This window comes from Enhydra lutris, unplaced genomic scaffold (assembly GCF_002288905.1).
Source record: "Enhydra lutris kenyoni isolate GAN:26980312 unplaced genomic scaffold, ASM228890v2 scaffoldscaffold16, whole genome shotgun sequence".
Taxonomy (NCBI): domain Eukaryota; kingdom Metazoa; phylum Chordata; class Mammalia; order Carnivora; family Mustelidae; genus Enhydra; species Enhydra lutris.
Genome location: NW_019154100.1, coordinates 3065000 through 3088328, shown reverse-complemented (window position 1 = coordinate 3088328; position 23329 = coordinate 3065000). Strand labels below are relative to the sequence as shown.

Below are 23329 nucleotides of genomic sequence, written 5' to 3'. Positions count from 1 at the left end.
TGAGACCTGAAACCATAGAAATCCTAGAGGAGAACACAAGCAGTAATTTCTTTGACATTGGCTACAGACACATTTTTCTAGACATGTCTCCTCAGGCAAAGGGGGAAAAAAGCAAAAATAAACTATTGGAACTATACCAAAATAAAAAGCTTCTGCACAGTGAAGGAAAGCATCAACAAAACAAAAAGGCAATCTACCGAAATGAAAAGTAGTATCTGCAAATGATATGTCTGATTAAGAGTTAATACTCAAAATAAATACAGAACTTATACACCACACACACACACACACACACACACACAAACCCCCAATCAACCCAATTAAAAAACGGGCAGAGGACTTGAATAGACATTTTTCAGAAGATACCCAGATGGTCAAAAAACACATGAGAAGATGTTCAACATCACTCATAATAAGAGAAATGCAAATCAAAACCACAAGGAGATATAACCTCACACCTGTCAGAATGACTAGAATCAAAAAGACAAGAAATAACAAATGTTGGTGAGAAATGGAGAAAAAGGAACCCACGTGCACTGTTGGCGGGAATGCAAACTGATGGAACCACTATGGAAAACAGTATGGAGAGTCCTCAAAAAATTAAAAATACAAACATCATATTATCCAATAATACCACTACTGGGTATTTACACTAAGAAAATGAAAATAATAATTCAAAAAGATATATGCATCCCTATGTTTACTGCAGCATTATTTACAATAGCCAGGATACAGAAGCAATCCATGTAACCAGTGATAGATGAATGGATAAAGAAGAGATGATGGGGGGGGTCACCTGATTGGCTCAGTCAGTTAAGCCTCTGCCTTTGGCTCAGGTCATGATCTCAGGGTCCTGGGATTGAGCCCTGCATCAGGCTCTCTGCTCAGCAGCGAGCCTGCTTCCACCCCTCTCTCTGCCTGCCTCTCTGCCTACTTGTGATGTCTCTCTCTCAATTAAAAAAAAAAAAAAAAAAAAAGAAGAAGAGATGGTGTGTGTGTGTGTGTGTGTATACAAACTAAATGTCCAGCAAAATATGAATCATACACACAAATATGCACTCACTGAAATATTACTCAGCCATAAAAAAATGAGATCTTGCCATTTGTGACAGCAAGGATGGACCTAGAAGGTATTATGCTAAGTGAAATAAGTCAGTCAGAAAAAGGCAAATACCATCTGATTCTACTTATATGTGGAATCAAATAAATAAGCAAACAAACAAGAAGAAGAAACAGACCCATAAACAGGAAACTGGTGGCTGCCAGAGGGGAAGAGAGTGGGTAGTTGGACAAAATGGCTGAAGGGGAGTGAGAGGTACAGGTTTCCAGATAAAAACAAAATAAAATTACAATTAAAAAGAAGAGAGAGGGGTGCCTGGCTGGCTCAGTGGGTTCTGCCTTCGGCTCAGGGTCCTGGGATCAAGCTCTCTGCTCAGTGGGGAGCCTGCTTCCCCCCCTCTCTCTGCCTGTCTCTTTGTCTGCTTGTGATCTCTCTCTCTCTATCAAATAAATAAATAAAATATTTTTTTTTAAAAAAAGGAGAGAAGGCGCCCAGCTAGCTCAGTCGGTAGAGCATGAGACTCAAAAAAAAGGAGAGAGAGAGAGAGATGCACACTGAAAAACTGAGTAAGGTGATAAACCTTGAGTCGAAGGATCTTAGAGAAAGCTCACACACATAAGCTATAACAGAAAAATTTCAAATGGAATGAAGAAAACACTTTGAATTTGGATATAGTGATCAACAAACCTCTCTTTATATCCTGTCAGAGAGGTCTCAAATAATAGGAATGGATACATTAATGACTTTCTATGAGATGTACGGGCTAGTAACATGAAGGCTCTACCTGTCCAAAAATCAAGAAAAATCCTTGGTAGTGTGTATTCTATTACTTAGGCCGATTTCCCTCCTGGGTCCTCATGTTTGTCTTAGAAAACATGCAAACAAAGGGGTCAAGTGCAGGATCCATCTCAAATGAGAGAGAGGCAAGGGGAATGGCTGGAAGCTTAAAACCCAGAAGGATGTACTCTCACTGGGTACTCCCCAAGCTGGGTAATTTCATCTTACAAGTATCTGCCATCTTACAAAACAACAGAGTGTATTTCATCAATCTTTGGGGTGATTTCTTTTCAATCAGGGCTTTAAAGCACTCCTAAGAAAGACTCTGCCATTTAATTAGCTGCCTTGATTCCTTTGTCTGATCCAGATTTTTACAACCAGTCGGCAGATGATGCCAAAGATACAAAAGACATGATCTGAACAACTGAAAGCGGCTTAGTATCTTCACCAGAAATTCACTACTGAGACCCCTTCTAAATGTCTAGCAATATATGAATCAACCCATGGAGTTTCACTTTCTTTTACCATTTCTTTATTGTTAATCCTTCACTTTCTAGATACGGAAGACTATTTTGTTACAATAAAAATAGGATAAAAATGTTCAGAAGAGACCTGGACAGGTGCTGAGACTAAAGCACTCTTTAATATATTCATGAAATAATATTTCCCAAAATACAGAATGAGAAAAGTCTCTATAAATTCACAGTAATGCATAGTAGGAAATCATTACTAGCTAAATGAGAGCTCTAATACAGAGTATGGAGAAAATCAGGTGTTATCTGATTTTCTATCTGAACATTAGAAAGTCTCATTTAGGAATCAATTCTTGGAGCCATCTGTACAAGAAAATCTTAATTTGGCATAACATTATTCTGACTCTTATACACCTGCTTGTTCCCTGGACTATGAAAGAAAAATGGTGATTTTTCAAGCATTATAATCCTCATATCTTTTTAATTAATATAGATACTGAAATTTTAAAAAATGAAACTCAGCTTTATGCCAGTAGGATTTCAGATATTTCAGAGAATAAGCCACAGTATTCACAATTACTTTGGTTATTTTGGATTATCCCAAAACAATTCCGTTAAAAAAGTGCAAATGCATTTTTGCAAGGACTCTTCTAGAAAAGCCACGAGGATAACATGGAAATGACAGTACATTACAGAAAAACACAGAAAGATCCAATATTGTCATGATATTAAGATTCATGCATCTACGTTTCTAGGTATCAGCTGGAGACAAGAGCAATTAATATTTTTTTTCATGAACTTTAATTTTCAGTCTCTCATGATTATTAATTTTTAAAGAACACATAAAACACTGAAAGAAGGACAAAATTTAGACTATTATAGTCATTTTCTTTACCACAATGATCAATCTGTAAATCACTGAGAGTTATAAAGAATCACCAGTCCTGCATTCAACTCAACCATGGTAGCCAAAATCTAATAAAATTCAGAGTAAATGGCTTGAAGGGGAAAAAAATAAACTACCCTCCCCCCAAAATTCTAACCAGTTTCTGACATACCAATTACGTTCTAGCAATTGGTTGCTATACCTTTAATCATCATAAATATTTATAACAAGGACAATGTCCTCAGGCTTTTGATTGAGATTTTAAATTGCCCTCTAAGTAATTAACTGCTAAAATTACCCATTTGTCTAAAATTGATATTATGCTAAGAAACAAACCATTAGTTAATAGTGAATATTTATTTTACAATGTCATATTGAGAGCAGACACATTTTGTGGGTAGAACAGCACAGTGATTCTAGAAATTTAATTAACATTGACAATTTTTGTTATGAGTTTATTCCAGTACTTACTAGGAATATACATCAAGCAAGATAAAACTTTAACAGATGTTTTGCTGGGGATCAGGATGAAATTACTGTGGAATATCCCATGCTTTGTTATGAAATCACGAGTTATGCACCTTTCCAGTTGTTCTCTTTTTCCCCTTCATTTTTCAATGATGCATCATTTTTGTAATGCTTGAAATTTTATCTGATTCACATTAAGAACAATCTCAGTTCTTAGATACATGACATCCTATATTACCATAAACAAGGATATATGAAACGTAAACAAAAATATGTACATTTTTAGAATCCAAGATAAATGTTTCACATATATTGTCTTGCTGTCCAATAATTAAACCAAAACTCAAAATAACCAGATTTAGGGGCAAAGGATTTGATCACTGTACTTTCTTTCTCTTCACCATAATGAATATTCAGTATTTATGACACTGCAATCATTTAATGACCTACGAGCTATTTAGAAAAACACAGAGCTTTGGAGTTATTAAAGAACATGCTCTTTCAACATAATAGCTTATCTCACCTGGTTTTCACATCTCCTTAAATTTACAGAGAACCATTATGAGGTTTTATTTTATTTTATTTTATTTTTTAAAGATTTTATTTATTTATTTGACAGACAGAGATCGCAAGTAGGCAGAGAGGCAAGCAGAGAGAGAGAGAGAAAGAGAGGAGGAAGCAGGCTCCCCACTGAGCAGAGAGCCCAATGCGGGGCTCCATCCCAGGACCCTGGGATCATGACCTGAGCCGGAGGCAGAGGCTTTAACCCACTGAGCCACCCAGGCGCCCCTATGAGGTCTTATTTTAGCTCAACTGTTGTGTTTTTTGTTTTTTTTTTAATGAACATCTAGCTCAGCATTATGAACAGCTGTTAACTTAGTAAATATTATCCTTATGCTCTTCATTTTGCATTCATAGATTTAAGTGACAATAAATATCACCACATGAGAAAAACACGTTAATACATCAAACAGAAATGCCCGTGGGGCATCTGTCACTATGTCATAGTCAGACGTCTTTGAGAAGAATTTCACCTGCAGTGCAGATCCTGAATGTAACCCTGGAGGAGAGCATTGTGTCTAAGCAGGTGAAGAAAAAAAGCCAGCGCGTAATTAGGTGAGTGGCCTCCCATGGAAACCAACATGGTAATAAGGCCGTCTGTGGCGGTGCACTGCAATTCAGATGCCAAACACAGGCATTAACAAGCTGAACTCTATTTTTTAACTTCCCACACCCTCAGAGAAGGTAGAAGTATTATCTTCAATATGAAAATGATGACAAACCTATGTGACTGAGTGCATATAAAGTCAAATAATAAGCTAATTACGGTAATTTAATGTATTAATCATGCGGTGTAGGGAAAAGAACTTTGAACAAAGTGTCAAAAAGCCCTTTCTAGGATGCTAATCCTGGAAGGAGCTTGCTTGGTTACAGCAGATTCACTTAAAGAGGTGTTTTTCTTTTTTAATTATACCAGTATTAATGTTTCAATGTTACGATTGTGTAATTGTTACTTATACCTGAGCCATCAAGCTTACTATGAATATTTTTCTTCCCCTGCACAATAATTTGTTTTTCCTGGTGTTAGTGATGATCTAGTTCTTTTGTTTATTGGCTTGTTTTCCTTCATTTAATTTTCTTTTTTTTTTTAAGATTTTATTTATTTATTTGACAGACAGAGATCACAAGTAGGCAGAGAGGCAGGCAGAGAGAGAGGAGGAAGCAGGCTCCCCGCTGAGCAGAGAGCCCAATGCGGGGCTCCATCCCAGGACCCTGGGATCATGACCTGAGCCGAAGGCAGAGGCTTTAACGCACTGAGCCACCCAGGCGCCCCTAATTTTCTTTATAGTTACAGCTAATTTAATGCCAAACTCTTCTACCACCTTGGAAATCTGCTCAAACATGTTAGTTGCTCCACCAAACAATTTTCTCTTCTTGGAAATCTCTCCCGGCAACTTCTAACCTGCTCTAATAGGACCAGTGGGCTACTCTCCTGACATGATGCATAACTGTCATCCTGGGATTCTTTTCAACATTGTTCTGAAAATCCCCTGCATCGCTCTCCTGTGCTAGCCTCTATTATTTGGTTTCTTTCTCTTCTCTGCCTTGGTTTATACCCTGAGTTCTAGTGGAGTACATCCTTGAGTAGCTTCCTGAGAAAGGATGCTAGGGTGGGCATATTTTTCAACTTCTTGAACATCTGAAAATAATTATTTTATCCTCATGTTTACTTGATAGTTTGTACAGAACACTAGGTTGAGAGAATAATTTTATTTATTTATTTTTAGTAAGCTCTACACCCACTATGGGGCTTGAACTCATGATCCTGAGGTCAAGAGTCTTCCAACTGGCCCAGGCAGGTACCCCAAAAGAACAGTTTTAAATCTGAACCATCTGCAGCCACTTTGGAAAACAGTGTGGAGATTCCTTAGGAAATTAAATATAGAGCTACCCTATGACCCTGCAATTGCACAACTGGGTATTTACCCCAAAGATACAGATGTAGTGAAAAGAAGGGCCATCTGAACCCCATTGTTCATAGCAGCAATGGCCACAGTCGCCAAACTGTGGAAAGAACCAAGATGCCCTTCAACGGACCAATGGATAAAGAAGATATGGTCCATATATACAATGGAGTATTGTGCCTCCATCAGAAAGGATGAATACCCAACTTTTGTAGCAACATGGATGGGACTGGAAGAGATTATGCTGAGTGAAATAAGTCAAGCAGAGAAGGTCAATTATCATATGGTTTCGCTTATTTGTGGAGCATAAGGAATAAAATGGAGGACATGGGGAGATGGAGAGAAGTGAGTTGGGGGAAATTGGAGGGGGAGACAAAGCATGAGAGACTGTGGACTCTGAGAAACAAACTGAGGGTTTTGGAGCAGAAGGGGGTAGGAGGTTGGGTGAGCCTGGTGGTAGGTATTATGGAGGGCACGTATTGCATGGAACATTGGGTGTGGTGCATAAACAATGAATTCTGGAACACTGAAAAGAAATTAAAAATAAATAAATAAAAATTTAAAAAAGTAAATCTGAACCTTTCAGCCACTTCCCCAATGCTGTCCCCCTTCTGGTGTTGCTGTTGAAATACCTAATGCTCTTGTGATTCTTGGTCCATTGCAATAAAGCCATTTCCTTTGTAGCACTTTTTTCTGAAACCAGTGTTCTGAAATTTTGAAATAAGGAATCTTATTGTCAGTCTATTTTCATTAAATGTTACTGGCATTTAATGGATGCTATTCATCTTGAAATTCTATCCTTCACAGCTGGAAATAGTTTAATGATTATTACCTTAATGATTTCTTCCTGTCTATTTCCTCCAATTATTCAGATGTTGGATACCCTGGACTGGACTTCTAATTTTTTTTTTACTCTTTCTTTTTCATTTTTTAGATTTATGTTTTATGCTCTATTTTCCTGGCGTATTTCTTCAACATTACCACCCACATTTTTTTGTTAATTTTTAATTAACAAAAAATAATTAATTTTTATTTCTGTCCTCATTTTTTTAAAAAGATTATTTATTTATTTATTTGACAGACAGAGATCACAAGTGGGCAGAGAGAGAGGAGGAAACAGGCTCCCTGCTGAGCAGAGAAGCCAATGTGGGGCTCGATCCCAGGACCCTGGGATCATGACCTGAGCCAGAGGCAGAGGCTTTAACCCACTGAGCCACCCATATTTTTAATTTCTAAAGCAACTTTCTGTTCACTAAGTTCCTCTTCTTCAAAATAGCCTATATCTTGTTTTACAGATATACTATTATTCTTATACCTCTTGGAGAAGACTGAAAATTTTTGAAGTCTTCTTTCCTATCTTTATTAATGCACACAGCTTTGGTTCCTCCAAGCTACTTATTTGTCAAAGGGGATCTTCACTGTAGAGTTACCTGGATTCTTCTGGTATGTTCTCTTGGACTGGTCAAATTATCCACAAGAGACAGCAGAAATAGGTCTGACACTGCTTCTTGAAACACCACCGGCTAGACTCTGTCTCTCATGCTCTTCCCTATGGCACCCACCTCCCGGTGCCTGCCCACTGTGACCTCCTACCTCTCTGGCAGAGTGGGGAGCCATGGGAGAAAGCGGACTGTAAGGCTGTCAGAGGGAAACAGGCCAGGATCGATAGCAAGCACACATATCCTGCAGGGGTAAAGCCAGGAGGTTCCCAGGGAGAGTGAGGGGACACTGTGGGTCATGGGAGGTACCGTGGGCTCTCAGCCCTGGGTCTAAGCAAATGCCCATCATTCCCGAGAGATCTGCAGGTGACTCTATCATGGGGCCAAATCTGAAGACCTTTAAATGACTACTGAGGTTTCTTATACCCTTAAATATTCCAAGAACTAAGACTGTCCAGTACAGTTTGGCAAATCCTCAAGGAGCCAAGATTTCAATAGCTATGGGTAAAGGGATATCATATATCAATATATTTTGCTGATTTTCAGTTATTCAAAAAGGCTAAGAAGAGATAAATCATATCATGCTTGTTTAAAGGCAAAAATGTAGTTGAACATCAAACTGTGACCATATCAAACATCTTTTTTTTTTTAAGATTTTTATTTATTTATTTGACAGACAGAGATCACAAGTAGGTAGAGAGGCCAGCAGAGAGAGAGAGGAAGGGAAGCAGGCTCCCAGCTGAGCAGAGAGCCTGATGCAGGGCTCGATCCCAGGATCCTGGCATCATGACCTGAGCCAAAGGCAGAGGCTTTTAACCCACTGAGCCACCCAGGTGCCCCACATCAAACATCTTATGAGTGGGTATAATTCCTGCCCTATAAGACTAATATCCAGACTCACTGTGGTGATGCATCTAATGTTTGCCAGTATTTCTATGCCAAATGAACAAGGCATTCACCAGTAAGTTTCTCACCACACTCTAGGAGGCACTAACTATTAAACCACATTTACTGCCACAGCACCACAAGGGCTGGGAACAGGGAGCCAACACAGGTATTTGAAATACAATGGATGACCATGGAATGAGAGGAAAACCTGCAAAACGTAGATAAAAGCTATTGAAACATGATTTGAAGGAAGTACAGACTAGTTACCGAGAAACCACAACACAGAGATCAGTCTCCTCACAACCACGAGAAGATAAAGGAAAAAGAAAATGGAATGGAAAAAGCAGAACTTAAAAGGCCACAAAAATCATCAGTGACATTGGCCTGAGGATGCTGAACACAGAGATGCTTTGTGGAAAAAGCTCTTTTCTTTGTTTCACTAACAAAATTTTCCACCAATACTAGCCCACAACTAATGACACACAGAGCCTGGTGAGAAAATGAAGCAAGAATAATAAAAATCCAGTGATGCCATGATTCCTTTTTTCCCCCTTTGGATTTTATTTATTTATTTATTTATTTATTTAGTACAAGAGTGTGAGAACAGGGGGAGGGGCAGAGGAAGAGAAGGGAGAGAATCTTAAGCAGGCTGCGCTGAGCGTGGAGCCTGGTTTGGGGCTCAGTCTCTGGACACTAAGATCATGACCTGAGCTGAAGTGAAGAGTTGGATGCTTAACCAAATGAACCACCTGGGTGCCCTTGGAAAAGGTTCAGTCATGTCTTTAATCTCAATCCTGTCTCTGAACTTGGAAGTCAGGAAGTCAAAGTTTGCTCAGAGTAGCTGCTGATGTCACTGAGGCTGGCAGGCCCCTGGGTTCCCCCCGAAGGTCTCATTAGCTGGGTTCTCCACAGATCCCTAGGGTTAAGGCAGGAAACAGGAGTACGGATACACTGTACTGTTGGTTTTGAATGGAAATCAACTCGAAGAAAAGAACATTTAATGTGTAAAGGAGACAAATAGAAATGTTTTAAGGTTTAGAAAAAAGAGAGAACAAAATTATGTTCATATTATGGTATTAATGTTTGGAGTTGGACTTAAACACAGCAGGATTAATAAAATACATCTTACCATCTGTCAAAATTTCTTCCCCAATCTAACGACTAAAAAAACTGTCTATGTCAATGGATACTAATTTTGAAGAAAAATAGTTAAAAAATTTTAAAGCTGTCTATGAATAAAACAAAGCAAAACAAAAATTGCACAACAAAAAAAGAGCTATGTGAAACAACAGACTATAAGTATCATATCGAACCTATTATTTGTCTTAAACACCATGTTTTTTCAGAGTTGCTACAAGTTCATGCATTTTAAAATTACACAACATAAATGGCCACCACGAAAATCCTCATTATTAATGCCACAAATTTGCAACTTTTTGAAAATATGAAAATACTAGAAAAATAGATAATATATAAGAACAGGCAACATAATTACAAATGATCAAGAAACATGTGAAAAAGATACTCAATATTACTAGCAATCAAGAAAACACTAACATAAAAGATATTCCATTTCTGCTCATCAGAATGGCAAAAATTGAGGGAGGAGTCAAGATGGCGGAGAAGTAGCAGGCTGAGACTACTTCAGGTAGCGGGAGATCAGCTAGATAGCTTATCTAAAGATTGCAAACACCTACAAATCCAACGGGAGATCGAAGAGAAGAAGAACAGCAACTCTAGAAACAGAAAATCAACCACTTTCTGAAAGGTAGGACTGGCGGAGAAGTGAATCCAAAGCGACGGGAAGATAGACCACGGGGGGAGGGGCCGGCTCCCAGCAAGCGGTGGAGCAACGGAGCACAAAATCGGGACTTTTAAAAGTCTGTTCCGCTGAGGGACATCGCTCCAGAGGCTTAACCGGGGTGAAGCCCACGCAGAGTCAGCGTGGCCTCAGGTCCCGCAGGGTCACAGAAGGATCGGGGGTGTCTGAGTGTCGCAGAGCTTACAGGTGTTAGAACAGGAAAGCCGGCTACAGAGTCAGAGCCCAGGAGTAAGCTCTAAGCTCGGGGTAACCTTGAACCGGTCGCAGGCCTCGGTCAGCTCGGAGCGCGGCCGGAGGCCAGGGTGATGGGAGTAATTGGGCGCTGTTCTCTGAGGGCGCACTGAGGAGTGGGGCCCCGGACTCTCGGCTCCTCCAGGCCGGAGACCGGGAGGCCGCCATCTTCATTCCCGCCCTCCGGAACTCTACGGAAAGCTCTCAGGGAACAAAAGCTCCTGAAAGCAAACCCAAGCGGATTACTCAGCCCAGCTCCTGGTAAGGGCGGTGCAACTAGGCCTGGGGCAAAGACACTTGAGAATCACTACAACAGGCCCCTCCCCCAGAAGATCAACAAGAAGCCCAGCCAGGACCAAGTTCACCTACCAAGGACTGCAGTTTCATACCAAGGAGAGCAGTGGAATTCCAAAGGAGGAGAAAGCAAAGCACGGAACTCATGGCTTTCTTCCCATGATTCTTTAGCCTTGCAGTTAATTTAATTTTTTTTCTTTTTCAATTTATTTTTCTTCTTCTGCTAAATTTTTTTAACTTTTACCCTTTTCTTTTTTAACGTTTTTTAACTAGTTTATCTAATATATATATATTTTTTTCCTTTTTATATTTTTTCTTTATTGGTTTTCTTTTTTTAATTGTTTCTTTCTTTCTTTTTTTTTTTTCTTCTTTCTGAACCTCTTTTTATCCCCTTTCTCCCCCCTCACAATTTGGGATCTCTTCTGATTTGACTAAAGCATATTTTCCTGGGGTTGTTGCCACCCTTTTAGTATTTTACTTGCTCCTTCATATACTCTTATCTGGACAAAATGACAAGGCAGAAAAATTCACCACAAAAAAAAGAACAAGAGGCAGTACCAAAGGCTAGGGACCTAATCAATACAGACATTGGTAATATGTCAGATCTAGAGTTCAGAATGACGATTCTCAAGGTTCTAGCCGGGCTCGAAAAAGGCATGGAAGATATTAGAGAAACCCTCTCGGGAGATATAAAAGCCCTTTCTGGAGAAATAAAAGAACTAAAATCTAACCAAGTTGAAATCAAAAAAGCTATTAATGAGGTGCAATAAAAAATGGAGGCTCTCACTGCTAGGATAAATGAGGCAGAAGAAAGAATTAGCGATATAGAAGACCAAATGACAGAGAATAAAGAAGCTGAGCAAAAGAGGGACAAACAGCTACTGGATCACGAGGGGAGAATTCGAGAGATAAGTGACACCATAAGACGAAACAACATTAGAATAATTGGGATTCCAGAAGAAGAGGAAACAGAGAGGGGAGCAGAAGGTATATTGGAGAGAATTATTGGAGAGAATTTCCCCAATATGGCAAAGGGAACAAGCATCAAAATCCAGATTCAGAGAACCCCCCTCAAAATCAATAAGAATAGGTCCATACCCCGTCACCTAATAGTAAAATTTACAAGTCTTAGTGACAAAGAGAAGATCCTGAAAGCAGCCCGGGAAGTCTGTAATGTACAATGGTAAAAATATTAGATTGGCAGCAGACTTATCCACAGAGACCTGGCAGGCCAGAAAGAGCTGGCATGATCTATTCAGAGTACTAAACGAGAAAAACATGCAGCCAAGAATACTATATCCAGCTAGACTATCATTGAAAATAGAAGGAGAGATTAAAAGCTTCCAGGACAAACAAAAACTGAAAGAATTTGCAAATACCAAACCAGCTCTACAGGAAATATTGAAAGGGGTCCTCTAAGCAAAGAGAGACCCTAAAAGTAGTAGATCAGAAAGAAACAGAGACAATATACAGTAACAGTCACCTTACAGGCAATACAATGGCACTAAATTCCTATCTCTCAATACTTACCCTGAATGTTAATGGGCTAAATGCCCCAATCAAAAGACACAGGGTATCAGAATGGATAAAAAAACAAAACCCATCTATATGTTGCCTACAAGAAACTCATCTTAAACCCGAAGACACCTCCAGATTTAAAGTGAGGGGGTGGAAAAGAATTTACCATGCTAATGGACATCAGAAAAAAGCAGGAGTGGCAATCCTTGTATCAGATCAATTAGATTTTAAGCCAAAGACTATAATAAGAGATGAGGAAGGACACTATATCATACTCAAAGGAACTGTCCAACAAGAAGATCTAACAATTTTAAATATCTATGCCCCAACATGGGAGCAGCCAACTATATAAACCAATTAATAACAAAATCAAAGAAACATATCGACAATAATACAATAATAGTAGGGGACTTTAACACTCCCCTCACTGAAATGGACAGATCATCCAAGCAAAAGATCAACAAGGAAATAAAGGCCTTAAATGACACACTGGACCAGATGGACATCACAGATATATTCAGAACATTTCATCCCAAAGCAACAGAATACACATTCTTCTCTAGTGCACATGGAACATTCTCCAGAATAGATCACATCCTCCGTCCTAAATCAGGTCTCAACCGTTATAAAAAGATTGGAATCATTCCCTGCGTATTTTCAGACCACAATGCTCTGAAGCTAGAACTCAATCACAAGAGAAAATTTGGAAAGAACCCAAATACATGGAGACTAAACAGCATCCTTCTAAAGAATGAATGGGTCAACCAGGAAATTAAAGAAGAGTTGAAAAAATTCATGGAAACAAATGATAATGAAAACACAACGGTTCAAAATCTGTGGGACACAACAAAGGCAGTCCTGAGAGGAAAATATATAGCGGTACAAGCCTTTCTCAAGAAACAAGAAAGGTCCCAGGTACACAACCTAACCCTACACCTAAAAGACCTAGAGAAAGAACAAGAAAGAAACCCTAAACCCAGCAGGAGAAGAGAAATCATAAAGATCAGAGCAGAAATCAATGAAATAGAAACCAAAAAAACAATAGAACAAATCAACGAAACTAGGAGCTGGTTCTTTGAAAGAATTAATAAGATCGATAAACCCCTGGCCAGACTTATCAAAAAGAAAAGAGAAAGGACCCAAATAAATAAAATCATGAATGAAAGAGGAGAGATCACAACGAACACCAAAGAAATACAGACAATTATAAGAACATACTATGAGCAACTCTACGCCAACAAATTTGACAATCTGGAAGAAATGGATGCATTCCTAGAGACATAGAAACTACCACAACTGAACCAGGAAGAAATAGAAAGCCTGAACAGACCCATAACCAGTAAGGAGATTGAAACAGTCATCAAAAATCTCCAAACAAACAAAAGCCCAGGGCCAGATGGCTTCCCGGGGGAATTCTACCAAACATTTAAAGAAGAACTAATTCCTATTCTCCTGAAACTGTTCCAAAAAATAGAAATGGAAGGAAAACTTCCAAACTCATTTTATGAGGCCAGCATCACCTTGATCCCAAAACCAGACAAGGATCCCATCAAAAAAGAGAACTACAGACCAATATCCTTGATGAACACAGATGCAAAAATTCTTGCCAAAATACTAGCCAATGGGATTCAACGGTACATTAAAAGGATTATTCACCACGACCAAGTGGGATTTATTCCAGGGCTGCAAGGTTGGTTCAACATCCGCAAATCAATCAATGTGATACAACACATTAATAAAAGAAAGAACAAGAACCATATGATACTCTCCATAGATGCTGAAAAAGCATTTGACAAAGTACAGCATCCCTTCCTGATCAAAACTCTTCAAAGTGTAGGGATAGAGGGCACATACCTCAATATTATTAAAGCCATCTATGAAAAACCCACCGCAAATATCATTCTCAATGGAGAAAAACTGAAAGCTTTTCCGCTAAGGTCAGGAACACGGCAGGGATGTCCGTTATCACCACTGCTATTCAACATAGTACTAGAAGTCCTAGCCTCAGCAATCAGACAACAAAAGGAAATTAAAGGCATCCAAATGGGCAAAGAAGAAGTCAAACTATCACTCTTCGCAGTTGATATTATACTATATGTGGAAAACCCAAAAGACTCCACTCCAAAAATGCTAGAACTTGTACAGGAATTCAGTAAAGTGTCAGGATATAAAATCAATGCACAGAAATCAGTTGCATTTCTCTACACCAACAACAAGACAGAAGAAAGAGAAATTAAGGAGTCCATCCCATTTACAATTGCACCCAAAACTATAAGATACCTAGGAATAAATCTAACCAAAGAGACTAAGAATCTATACACAGAAAACTATAAAGTACTCATGAAAGAAATTGAGGAAGACACAAAGAAATGGAAAAATGTTCCATGCTCCTGGATTGGAAGAATAAATATTGTGAAAATGTCTATGCTACCTAAAGCAATCTACACATTTAACGCAATTCCTATCAAAGCACCATCCATTTTTTTCAAAGAAATGGAACAAATAATCCTAAAATTTATATGGAACCAGAAAAGACCTCGAATAGCCAAAGGAATATTGAAAAAGAAAGCCAAAGTTGGTGGCATCACAATTCCGGACTTCAAGCTCTATTACAAAGCTGTCATCATCAAGACAGCATGGTACTGGCACAAAAACAGACACATAGATCAATGGAACAGAATAGAGAGCCCAGAAATAGACCCTCAACTCTATGGTCAGCTAATCTTCGACAAAGCAGGAAAGAATATCCAATGGAAAAAAGACAGCCTCTTCAATAAATGGTGTTGGGAAAACTGGACAGCCACATGCAGAAAAATGAAATTGGATCATTTCCTTACACCACACACGAAAATAGACTCAAAATGGATGAAGGATCTCAATGTGAGAAAGGAATCCATCAAAATCCTTGAGGAGAACACAGGCAGCAACCTCTTCGACCTCAGCCGCAGCAACATCTTCCTAGGAACATCGCCAAAGGCAAGGGAAGCAAGGGCAAAAATGAACTATTGGGATTTTATCAAGATCAAAAGCTTTTGCACAGCAAAGGAAACAGTCAACAAAACCAAAAGACAACTGACAGAATGGGAGAAGATATTTGCAAATGACATATCGGATAAAGGGCTAGTGTCCAAAATCTATAAAGAACTTAGCAAACTCAACACCCAAAGAACAAATAATCCAATCAAGAAATGGGCAGAGGACATGAACAGACATTTCTGCAAAGAAGACATCCAGATGGCCAACAGACACATGAAAAAGTGCTCCACATCACTCGGCATCAGGGAAATACAAATCAAAACCACAATGAGATACCACCTCACACCAGTCAGAATGGCTAAAATTAACAAGTCAGGAGATGACAGATGCTGGCGAGGATGCGGAGAAAGGGGAACCCTCCTACACTGTTGGTGGGAATGCAAGCTGGTGCAACCACTCTGGAAAACAGCATGGAGGTTCCTCAAAATGTTGAAAATAGAACTACCCTATGACCCAGCAATTGCAATGCTGGGTATTTACCCTAAAGATACAAACGTAGTGATCCGAAGGGGCACGTGCACCCCAATGTTTATAGCAGCAATGTCTACAATAGCCAAACTATGGAAAGAACCTAGATGTCCATCAACAGACGAATGGATAAAGAAGATGTGGTATATATACACAATGGAATACTATGCAGCCATCAAAAGAAATGAAATCTTGCCATTTGCGACGACGTGGATGGAACTAGAGGGTATCATGCTTAGCGAAATAAGTCAATCGGAGAAAGACAACTATCATATGATCTCCCTGATATGAGGGAGAGGAGATGCAACATGGGGGGTTAAGGGGGTAGGAGAAGAGTAAATGAAACAAGATGGGATTGGGAGGGAGACAAACCATAAGTGACTCTTAATCTCACAAAACAAACTGAGGGTTGATGGGGGGAGGGGGATTGGGGGGGTGGGATTATGGACATTGGGGAGGGTATGTGCTATGGTGAGTGCTGTGAAGTGTGTAAACCTGGCGATTCACAGACCTGTACCCCTGGGGATAAAAATATATTATATGTTTATAAAAAATAAAATTAAAAAAAATTAATACAAAAAAAAAACAAAACAAAACTATAAAAGGTATATAAACTTAAAAAAAAAAAAGAATGGCAAAAATTAAAATGATTGGTTATAGTCAATGCTCGTGAACGTAGAGGAAAATAGTCCTTCTGTAAGCTACAATGTCATGGGCAAATGTTCCAGTCAAATTCATTAAAACTGAAGTTATGTCTCTGAATAAAGAAAATCCATTAGCTGATATACAAAATAAGAACGTAAAGATTTTATACTATTATTTACTCTAGAATCACTTATAATAACAACATTCTAGATACAACATAAGATCCATGAATAAAAACAGTTGAAAATTACAGTTCATTCACACTACACACTCATATGCAGTTATTTGGAAAATTAAACTACACAGTCATATATTTATTTTAAAAGAGATCCATGATATTGTTTTAAAATGCCATACAATAATATATATTGTTTTTCTAGAGCAAAATAAACACACATGAAATACCGTTTGTGCATATATACCTTTACAAGCACAGGGAAAAGTACAAAAGAAAGAAGGTGCTTCTTGCAGAGGGTGGTATAGTTAGATAATGAATGGGAAGAAATGGGCCCAAGTTTACTTTACATACATCCACATAACTCAGCTGATTCTCAGGATTATGAAATGTAGTCGTTTGAATTACATATAAAATATATTATATTTTATATATTATATATATTATATTTCATATATACATATACACCTATACTTTATATATTTTATAATATATTATAAAAATATAAAATATATTTTATATTATAAAATGTGAGCACATCCTTAAACCTTCAGATATAACTGTAGTATCTTCTGACTCACTCACATATGTTAAGAAACAGCTGCCTGTTTGAAGCGTGAAATTTTGAGACAATTTCCAAGATGGTTGCTGGGTCAAATCTTAGAAAAACTTAGTTCTTTTGACACATAGTAATCCAATTTGTAGTAAAAGAAATGTAAGGGAGCAGTAGGAAACTATTTTTATCTGTTTATACATACAAATGAAAAAATATGTACTGTGAACTCACCATAACATTGATTTGGATCATAATATTTTACATTAAAACTTACTGGCACTTTAGTATGAACCAGAGGTAGCGCTACCTGAGACTCTTCTCTTAAAAACACTGTCACAATAGTATTCCTGTGGATCTCACTTCTTATTAGCAAATGTTTCTCCATGAAACAAAAATAGAATAAGTTCTAAATGACAGTATTCCAGTGAATATACTTAATGTTTAAACATGGTTTTCAATCACTAAACAAAGCAATAACCATCGTTCACTTCAATATCACTTCTCTTTTTTTTTAAAGTTATGGTAGAGAGATTAGACTTGGGACTAGAAAAATACACATGAAGAATGCTAAACTTCAGCTTAAAAAGATTTTTTCCTACCTTCACATTATCTGGATGCAGCCCCCCAGGGTGCTTGTCCATGTACTGACATAAATCAGTGTGCTAGAAGAAAAAAGGGAAAATGTATTAGCATCCCTCTGGCTATAACATGATGAATCAATATTTTTCTACTTCAAAGTCACCATTGCCTTCTGAACAAAGCAAATATAAGACTAGTGAGTGGATTTTTTTAGTATATATAGCTGAATGCTTCTCCACCCTCTCATTTTTAACCACAACTGAATCATTACCTTTATCTCTACACTCTGTTTTATATTAAATATATCTGTGTTTCAGAAGGAATTCACGTCCATGATTTGTTAAGTGCTTAATTTCCTAGTCATTGAAAACATATTAAAAAAAAATCTTAACTATAAATTCATGTATCATAACTTAAAAAAATTAAACCAATACATACATATGCACACACTAAACCAATTAAACTGCAATTATCTTGTATTTTCAAGTGCAAATGTAAGTTATGATTATTTTGTATGAGATGAGAATACTACAAATATATCATTCTAGAAAAATTTATCATCGGATTTATTTAAATTTCTCATAACTATATCATTAAAAAATAACTGAGGGGCGCCTGGGTGGCTCAGTGGGTTAAAGCCTCTGCCTTCGGCTCGGGTCATGATCTCAGGGTCCTGGGATCGAGCCCCGCATCGGGCTCTCTGCTCCGCGGGGAGCCTGCTTTCTCCTCTCTCTCTGCCTGCCTCTCTGCCTACTTGTGATTTCTCTCTGTCAAATAAATAAAATCTTAAAAAAAAAAAAAATAACTGAATAAGTATCCAGAACTCCTGAATGTATTTGGCAAAATACATTTTATAAATTAATAGAAATACTTTCAAATTTATAAACTAGGATGAATATATCCAAATATAAATTTTTTTAGGTTTTTATTTAAATTCCAGCTAGTTAATATATAGTGTAATATTAGTTTCACATATACAATTTAGTGATTCAACACTTACATACAACCCCCTGTGCTCATCACAATATAGAACTCAAAAGGAAGATCTCTAAATAAATCTCATGCTGTTATTCTTTTAATTATCTCAGGCTCAATTTACCCACAACTGTATTTATTTTCTTCTTAATGCTTATTCTATTTATATTATGAATTACATAGAAATTCAAAAAATATGTAAATTGCTATTCTAATTTTTCTTCTTTTATTAAAAAATACTATAATATTTATAACAATGAAATGCTTTATCATTCTGGAAAAGCCACTGAACAAGAGTATTTATACCCCAATATCAGGCTTCTGTTACTGTTTTATGCTATATTCAAGATCTTGCTATAGCCATGGTGATGATAGTTTAGACTCACTTATTGAGCTTTTATTGCATGCCAGATGATATTGCTGAGGATACAGACCACAATTTAGCATTCATTCATTCATTTTTCATCATGTACGCCTTAAGCCCTTATTATGTTCCAGTTACTACACTAGTCGCTAAGGACACAAAACTAAATGAAACAACTGCAAGTAGAAAAAAAATAATAACAAAAAACTAGACACACCAATAATTATAGTACACCATGTTGTATATTATTTTAGGAACAGTATTGGGTAATAATGTTTGAGGGCATAGCAGGGGGAACTTATTGTGGTGTAGAGATGTTGGGGAAGCCTCTGGAAAAAGTCAGGCATTGAGTAGAGAATGAAAGAAGTTAGCCAATTGAAGGGAAAAGGGAAAGAAAATCGGACTGAAGAAATGCTCTTAGAAACGTTCTAAGATAATACTGCCTTTCTCTTAGACCACACCCAAGGTGCTGAGCTTCCAAATCAAAGTCAAACTCCAATAGGACAGAAACTATGATTTGGAAATTATTGCCTCCTCAGTCCAGGCAAAATGACAAACGCAGAGAAGAACTAAAGAAAGGTGGAAATAGTTTTATATATAGTATAGCTCATTAAAAATGACCCTAAAATATAATTATGAGTTCCATGGAGTTTCTTCTGAGTGACTGCATTTACCAAACTGAAGAATGAATTTTAGTACCCATATTGCCATATAACTCCATGTTAATTTTTCTGTCCTTCTGAATAGGGCTAACACCTCACTTAAAGATTTTTGAAGAACAAATAAAATAGTACAAGAGAAAGTACTTTTCACCTGTAACATGATAAACAAAAAGGAGATATTAAGATACTGCCCACTATATAATAAAATCCACAGAGGAAGCAACTGTTACCTCATTTGTTCACAGCTTCATACACAACAAATAAAACAATAGAAAGTATATTCAATTTTATCAGTAATTATATACCCACGATATGGTACAATTCCTAATAAAAATGTAAAATCTCAGTTTACAAAAGAAAATGCAATTCACACTGTTTCCAAGACACAAATTAAAAATGAAAAAAAATATGAAAATAACAAATAGTATTTTATGCTACATGTTTATGTTATTTATATTTTGTTATTTATACTGGTTATATGAACAAAAAAGGAATCATCATTATCAATGTAAATATTAGACATACCAGAATTCAAGGAAAATGTATTAAACATCAATGCACCTAACAACATGGCATATCAATAGATAGCAAAAATTGGTAAAAATGAAAGAAGAAACTAATAATTTCACAAATCTTGAGGGATTTAGCTTACTTATTTCAAAAGTCACCAAATGGAACTGGCAAAAAGAAAAAAAAGGGAAGGTTATAAAGAATAAGAATAATACAATTAAATAGCATGTTTACTTTTGTGCCCATTAAACTCTTGCTACACAAACTTTTTAAACACAAATGGTAAACTCACAAAACCTGACAATGTATTAGACACAGATAAAGCCTTAGCAAGCAGTTAGCAAGCAGAAGTCTTACTACATCCTCTTGCCACAACTAAATAAAATTAAAATCAAAATGTAGTATGTTTCATCCACTCTAAGATACACAATTCTTTTTATCTCTGACATTGGAATAACGGCATAAATTTTCTCTTTCCCGGGGAGTATCTGGAATGTAGTTGTTATTGCCTATGTTTGAGCCAACTTTTTATTTTTATTACTCTGATGGCATGGGTCATCAAAGAACAATGTAAGGACCATCTGAGGAAAAAAGATGGAAGAATGAGATGCAATTTTTATCTGGAAACCTATTTATTAAAAATTTCAGGTAAGACTCTATAAAAAGTGCCAGAATGAAAATCTGTAGGGCTCCTTCAGTGGGCATAAAGTAAAAACTCTGAATGATAAGAAAACACTAAGTCACAGTTTAACTGAGTGCGATTTTTTTCTCTTCTACTAGTACATCAAGTAATGTTTCTTCTAGTCAATAGGGTCTTAAGTTCAAGGATAACAAGAATAAGATAATGAAGGAAGACAAGCAGTTAAATGGAGAAATGAGAAAAGGAGGAACAAAGGAAATCTATTTTTGTGGATTTTTTTTTTTTTTTTTTTTTAAATAAAGAAAAGCAGAGGCGCCTGTGTGGCTCAGTCATTAAGCGTCTGACTTCAGCTCAGGTCATGATCCCAGGGTCCTAGGATAGAGCCCCATGTCGGGTTCTCTACTCAGCAGGAACCCTGATTTTCCCTCTCCCACTCCCCCTGCTTGTGTTTCCTCTGTCACTGTGTCTCTCTGTCAAATAAATAAAATCTTTAAAAAAATAAAAAAAAGAAAACCAAAAATGTTTAAATTATTTAAAAATGATAGTAAGATACAACATAAATTTTAAAGCAATGGAAAATGGCCAGAGCTTTACTATCAGGGAAATATAGATCTTTAAGCACATCTATTAATTTTAATATGAGAATGACAGAAAAAAAGTAAAACAACTAATAAACTACAGCTAGAGAATACAAAAAACAAAATGAAACAAAACACAAAGAGACCCAAAGAAAATAGATGGGATTAATGCAGTTAATAGCAGAAATTAATTAATTAGAAAACTAGAAAACAACACACTTGACCAATTAAAGAGAAACCCACTTCTTTGAAAAGACCAATAATATAGCCAGTGACAATGTAGTAGAGTCGTACAGTGACTGATGGTAGCTACACTTGAGGTGAGTACAGCATAACATACAGAAATGCTGAAGCACTATGTGGCACACCTGAAACTAAGGTAACATTGTGTGCCTACTACACGCAAATTAAAAAAAAAAAAAATGTTTAAGCCCAATAAACAAAGAAACCTTGGAAAATTTGGGGATTTTTTAAGTGAAGTGTTTTATTAAGATGTAATCAATGCTGGGGCACCTGGGTGGCTCAGTGGGTTAAGGCCTCTGCCTTCGGCTCAGGATATGATCCCAGGGTACTGGGATCGAGCCCCGCATCGGGCTCTCTGCTCCACAGGGAGCCTGCTTCCTCCCCCCTCTCTCTCTCTGCCTGCCTCTCTGCCTACTTGTGATCTCTCTCTGTCAAATGAATAAAATTAAAAAAAAAAAAGATGTAATCAATGTTAAGAGTGAGAATAATGACACAACTAAAAATGTGATGATTTAAAAGTATACAATAAACCTGTAATACTATAAACTAAACAGTATTATACACATCTTTAAGCTAATAATACATTTGATACCTAGATAAAAACTTACATCTCTTAAAGAAACCTAAGTTATTAAATTTGATTCTACAAGAGATAGAAATTGAAGAGCTATACCTAAAAAAAAGTACTAAGTTCAGATGGGTTTAATGGAAAATCTTTCAAACCTTCAAATAGCAGATATAAATTACCCCAGAGCAAAAAAAAAAAAAAAAAAAAAAAAAAAAAAGATAAAATGCTTCCCACTGCTTCTTTAAGGTTGACATGTCAAAGCAGCCAAAAACAGTGGAGAGGTGATGAGAACGAAACCAACCTCTTTATGACCAAAGATGTACATAAATTCTAGTGACAGTAGGTACCAGAAGTCAATATTGTATTAAAAGGCTAACACATCAGTACCAAACAAGGTTAAAGCTAGGAATGAAGAAATAAATCAACATAAGTGCACCTACTAATATGAGCTTCTAAAATTAACAAAGAAGTGGAATGGTGTTGGGGACAAAATTTTCACAGTATTATATATTTGACTTATTTAGATTTATTAAATGCTAATTTTACATAAATAAGATATCTTGTATATATATATATATGCTCTTATAAAGCTTACATTCTGTAGATCACATTCTGTAGATTAAACATATTTGTGAATTATAATTTTTTTCCAAAAAAGTATTCAAGCTTTTTGTTTAAAATTTTAAAAAATTCTACATGAGTGCAATCATAAGGCATTTGTCTTTCTCTGACTGACTTATTTTGCTTAGCATAATACTCTCTAGCTCCATACATATCGTTGTAAATGGCAAGATTTCACTTTTTATGGCTAATATTCCAGTGTGTGTGTGTGTGTGTGTGTGTGTGTGTGTGTGTCTGTTTGTATACCACAACTTCTTTAACCATTCATCAGTTGATGCAATTTAAGAAACAAAACAGATGAACATGGGTGGGGTGAAAACAGAGAGACAAACCATACAACACTTGTAACTACAGGGAACAAACTGAGGGTTGCTGGGGTGGAGGTGGG

At 37.0% G+C, this 23329-nt stretch overlaps 1 protein-coding gene across 2 annotated transcripts in view; it reads right to left on the bottom strand.

The window, feature by feature from the left end:
- LOC111147311 (cyclin dependent kinase 14) overlaps nt 1-23329 on the bottom strand; it is a 584276-nt gene that overhangs the window by 285305 nt on the left and 275642 nt on the right. For both annotated transcript variants that reach the window (XM_022503295.1, XM_022503296.1), the window contains one exon: nt 17801-17863. In XM_022503295.1, coding sequence (XP_022359003.1) covers nt 17801-17863 — 63 coding nt within the window. The remainder of the gene's footprint in view (nt 1-17800; nt 17864-23329) is intronic.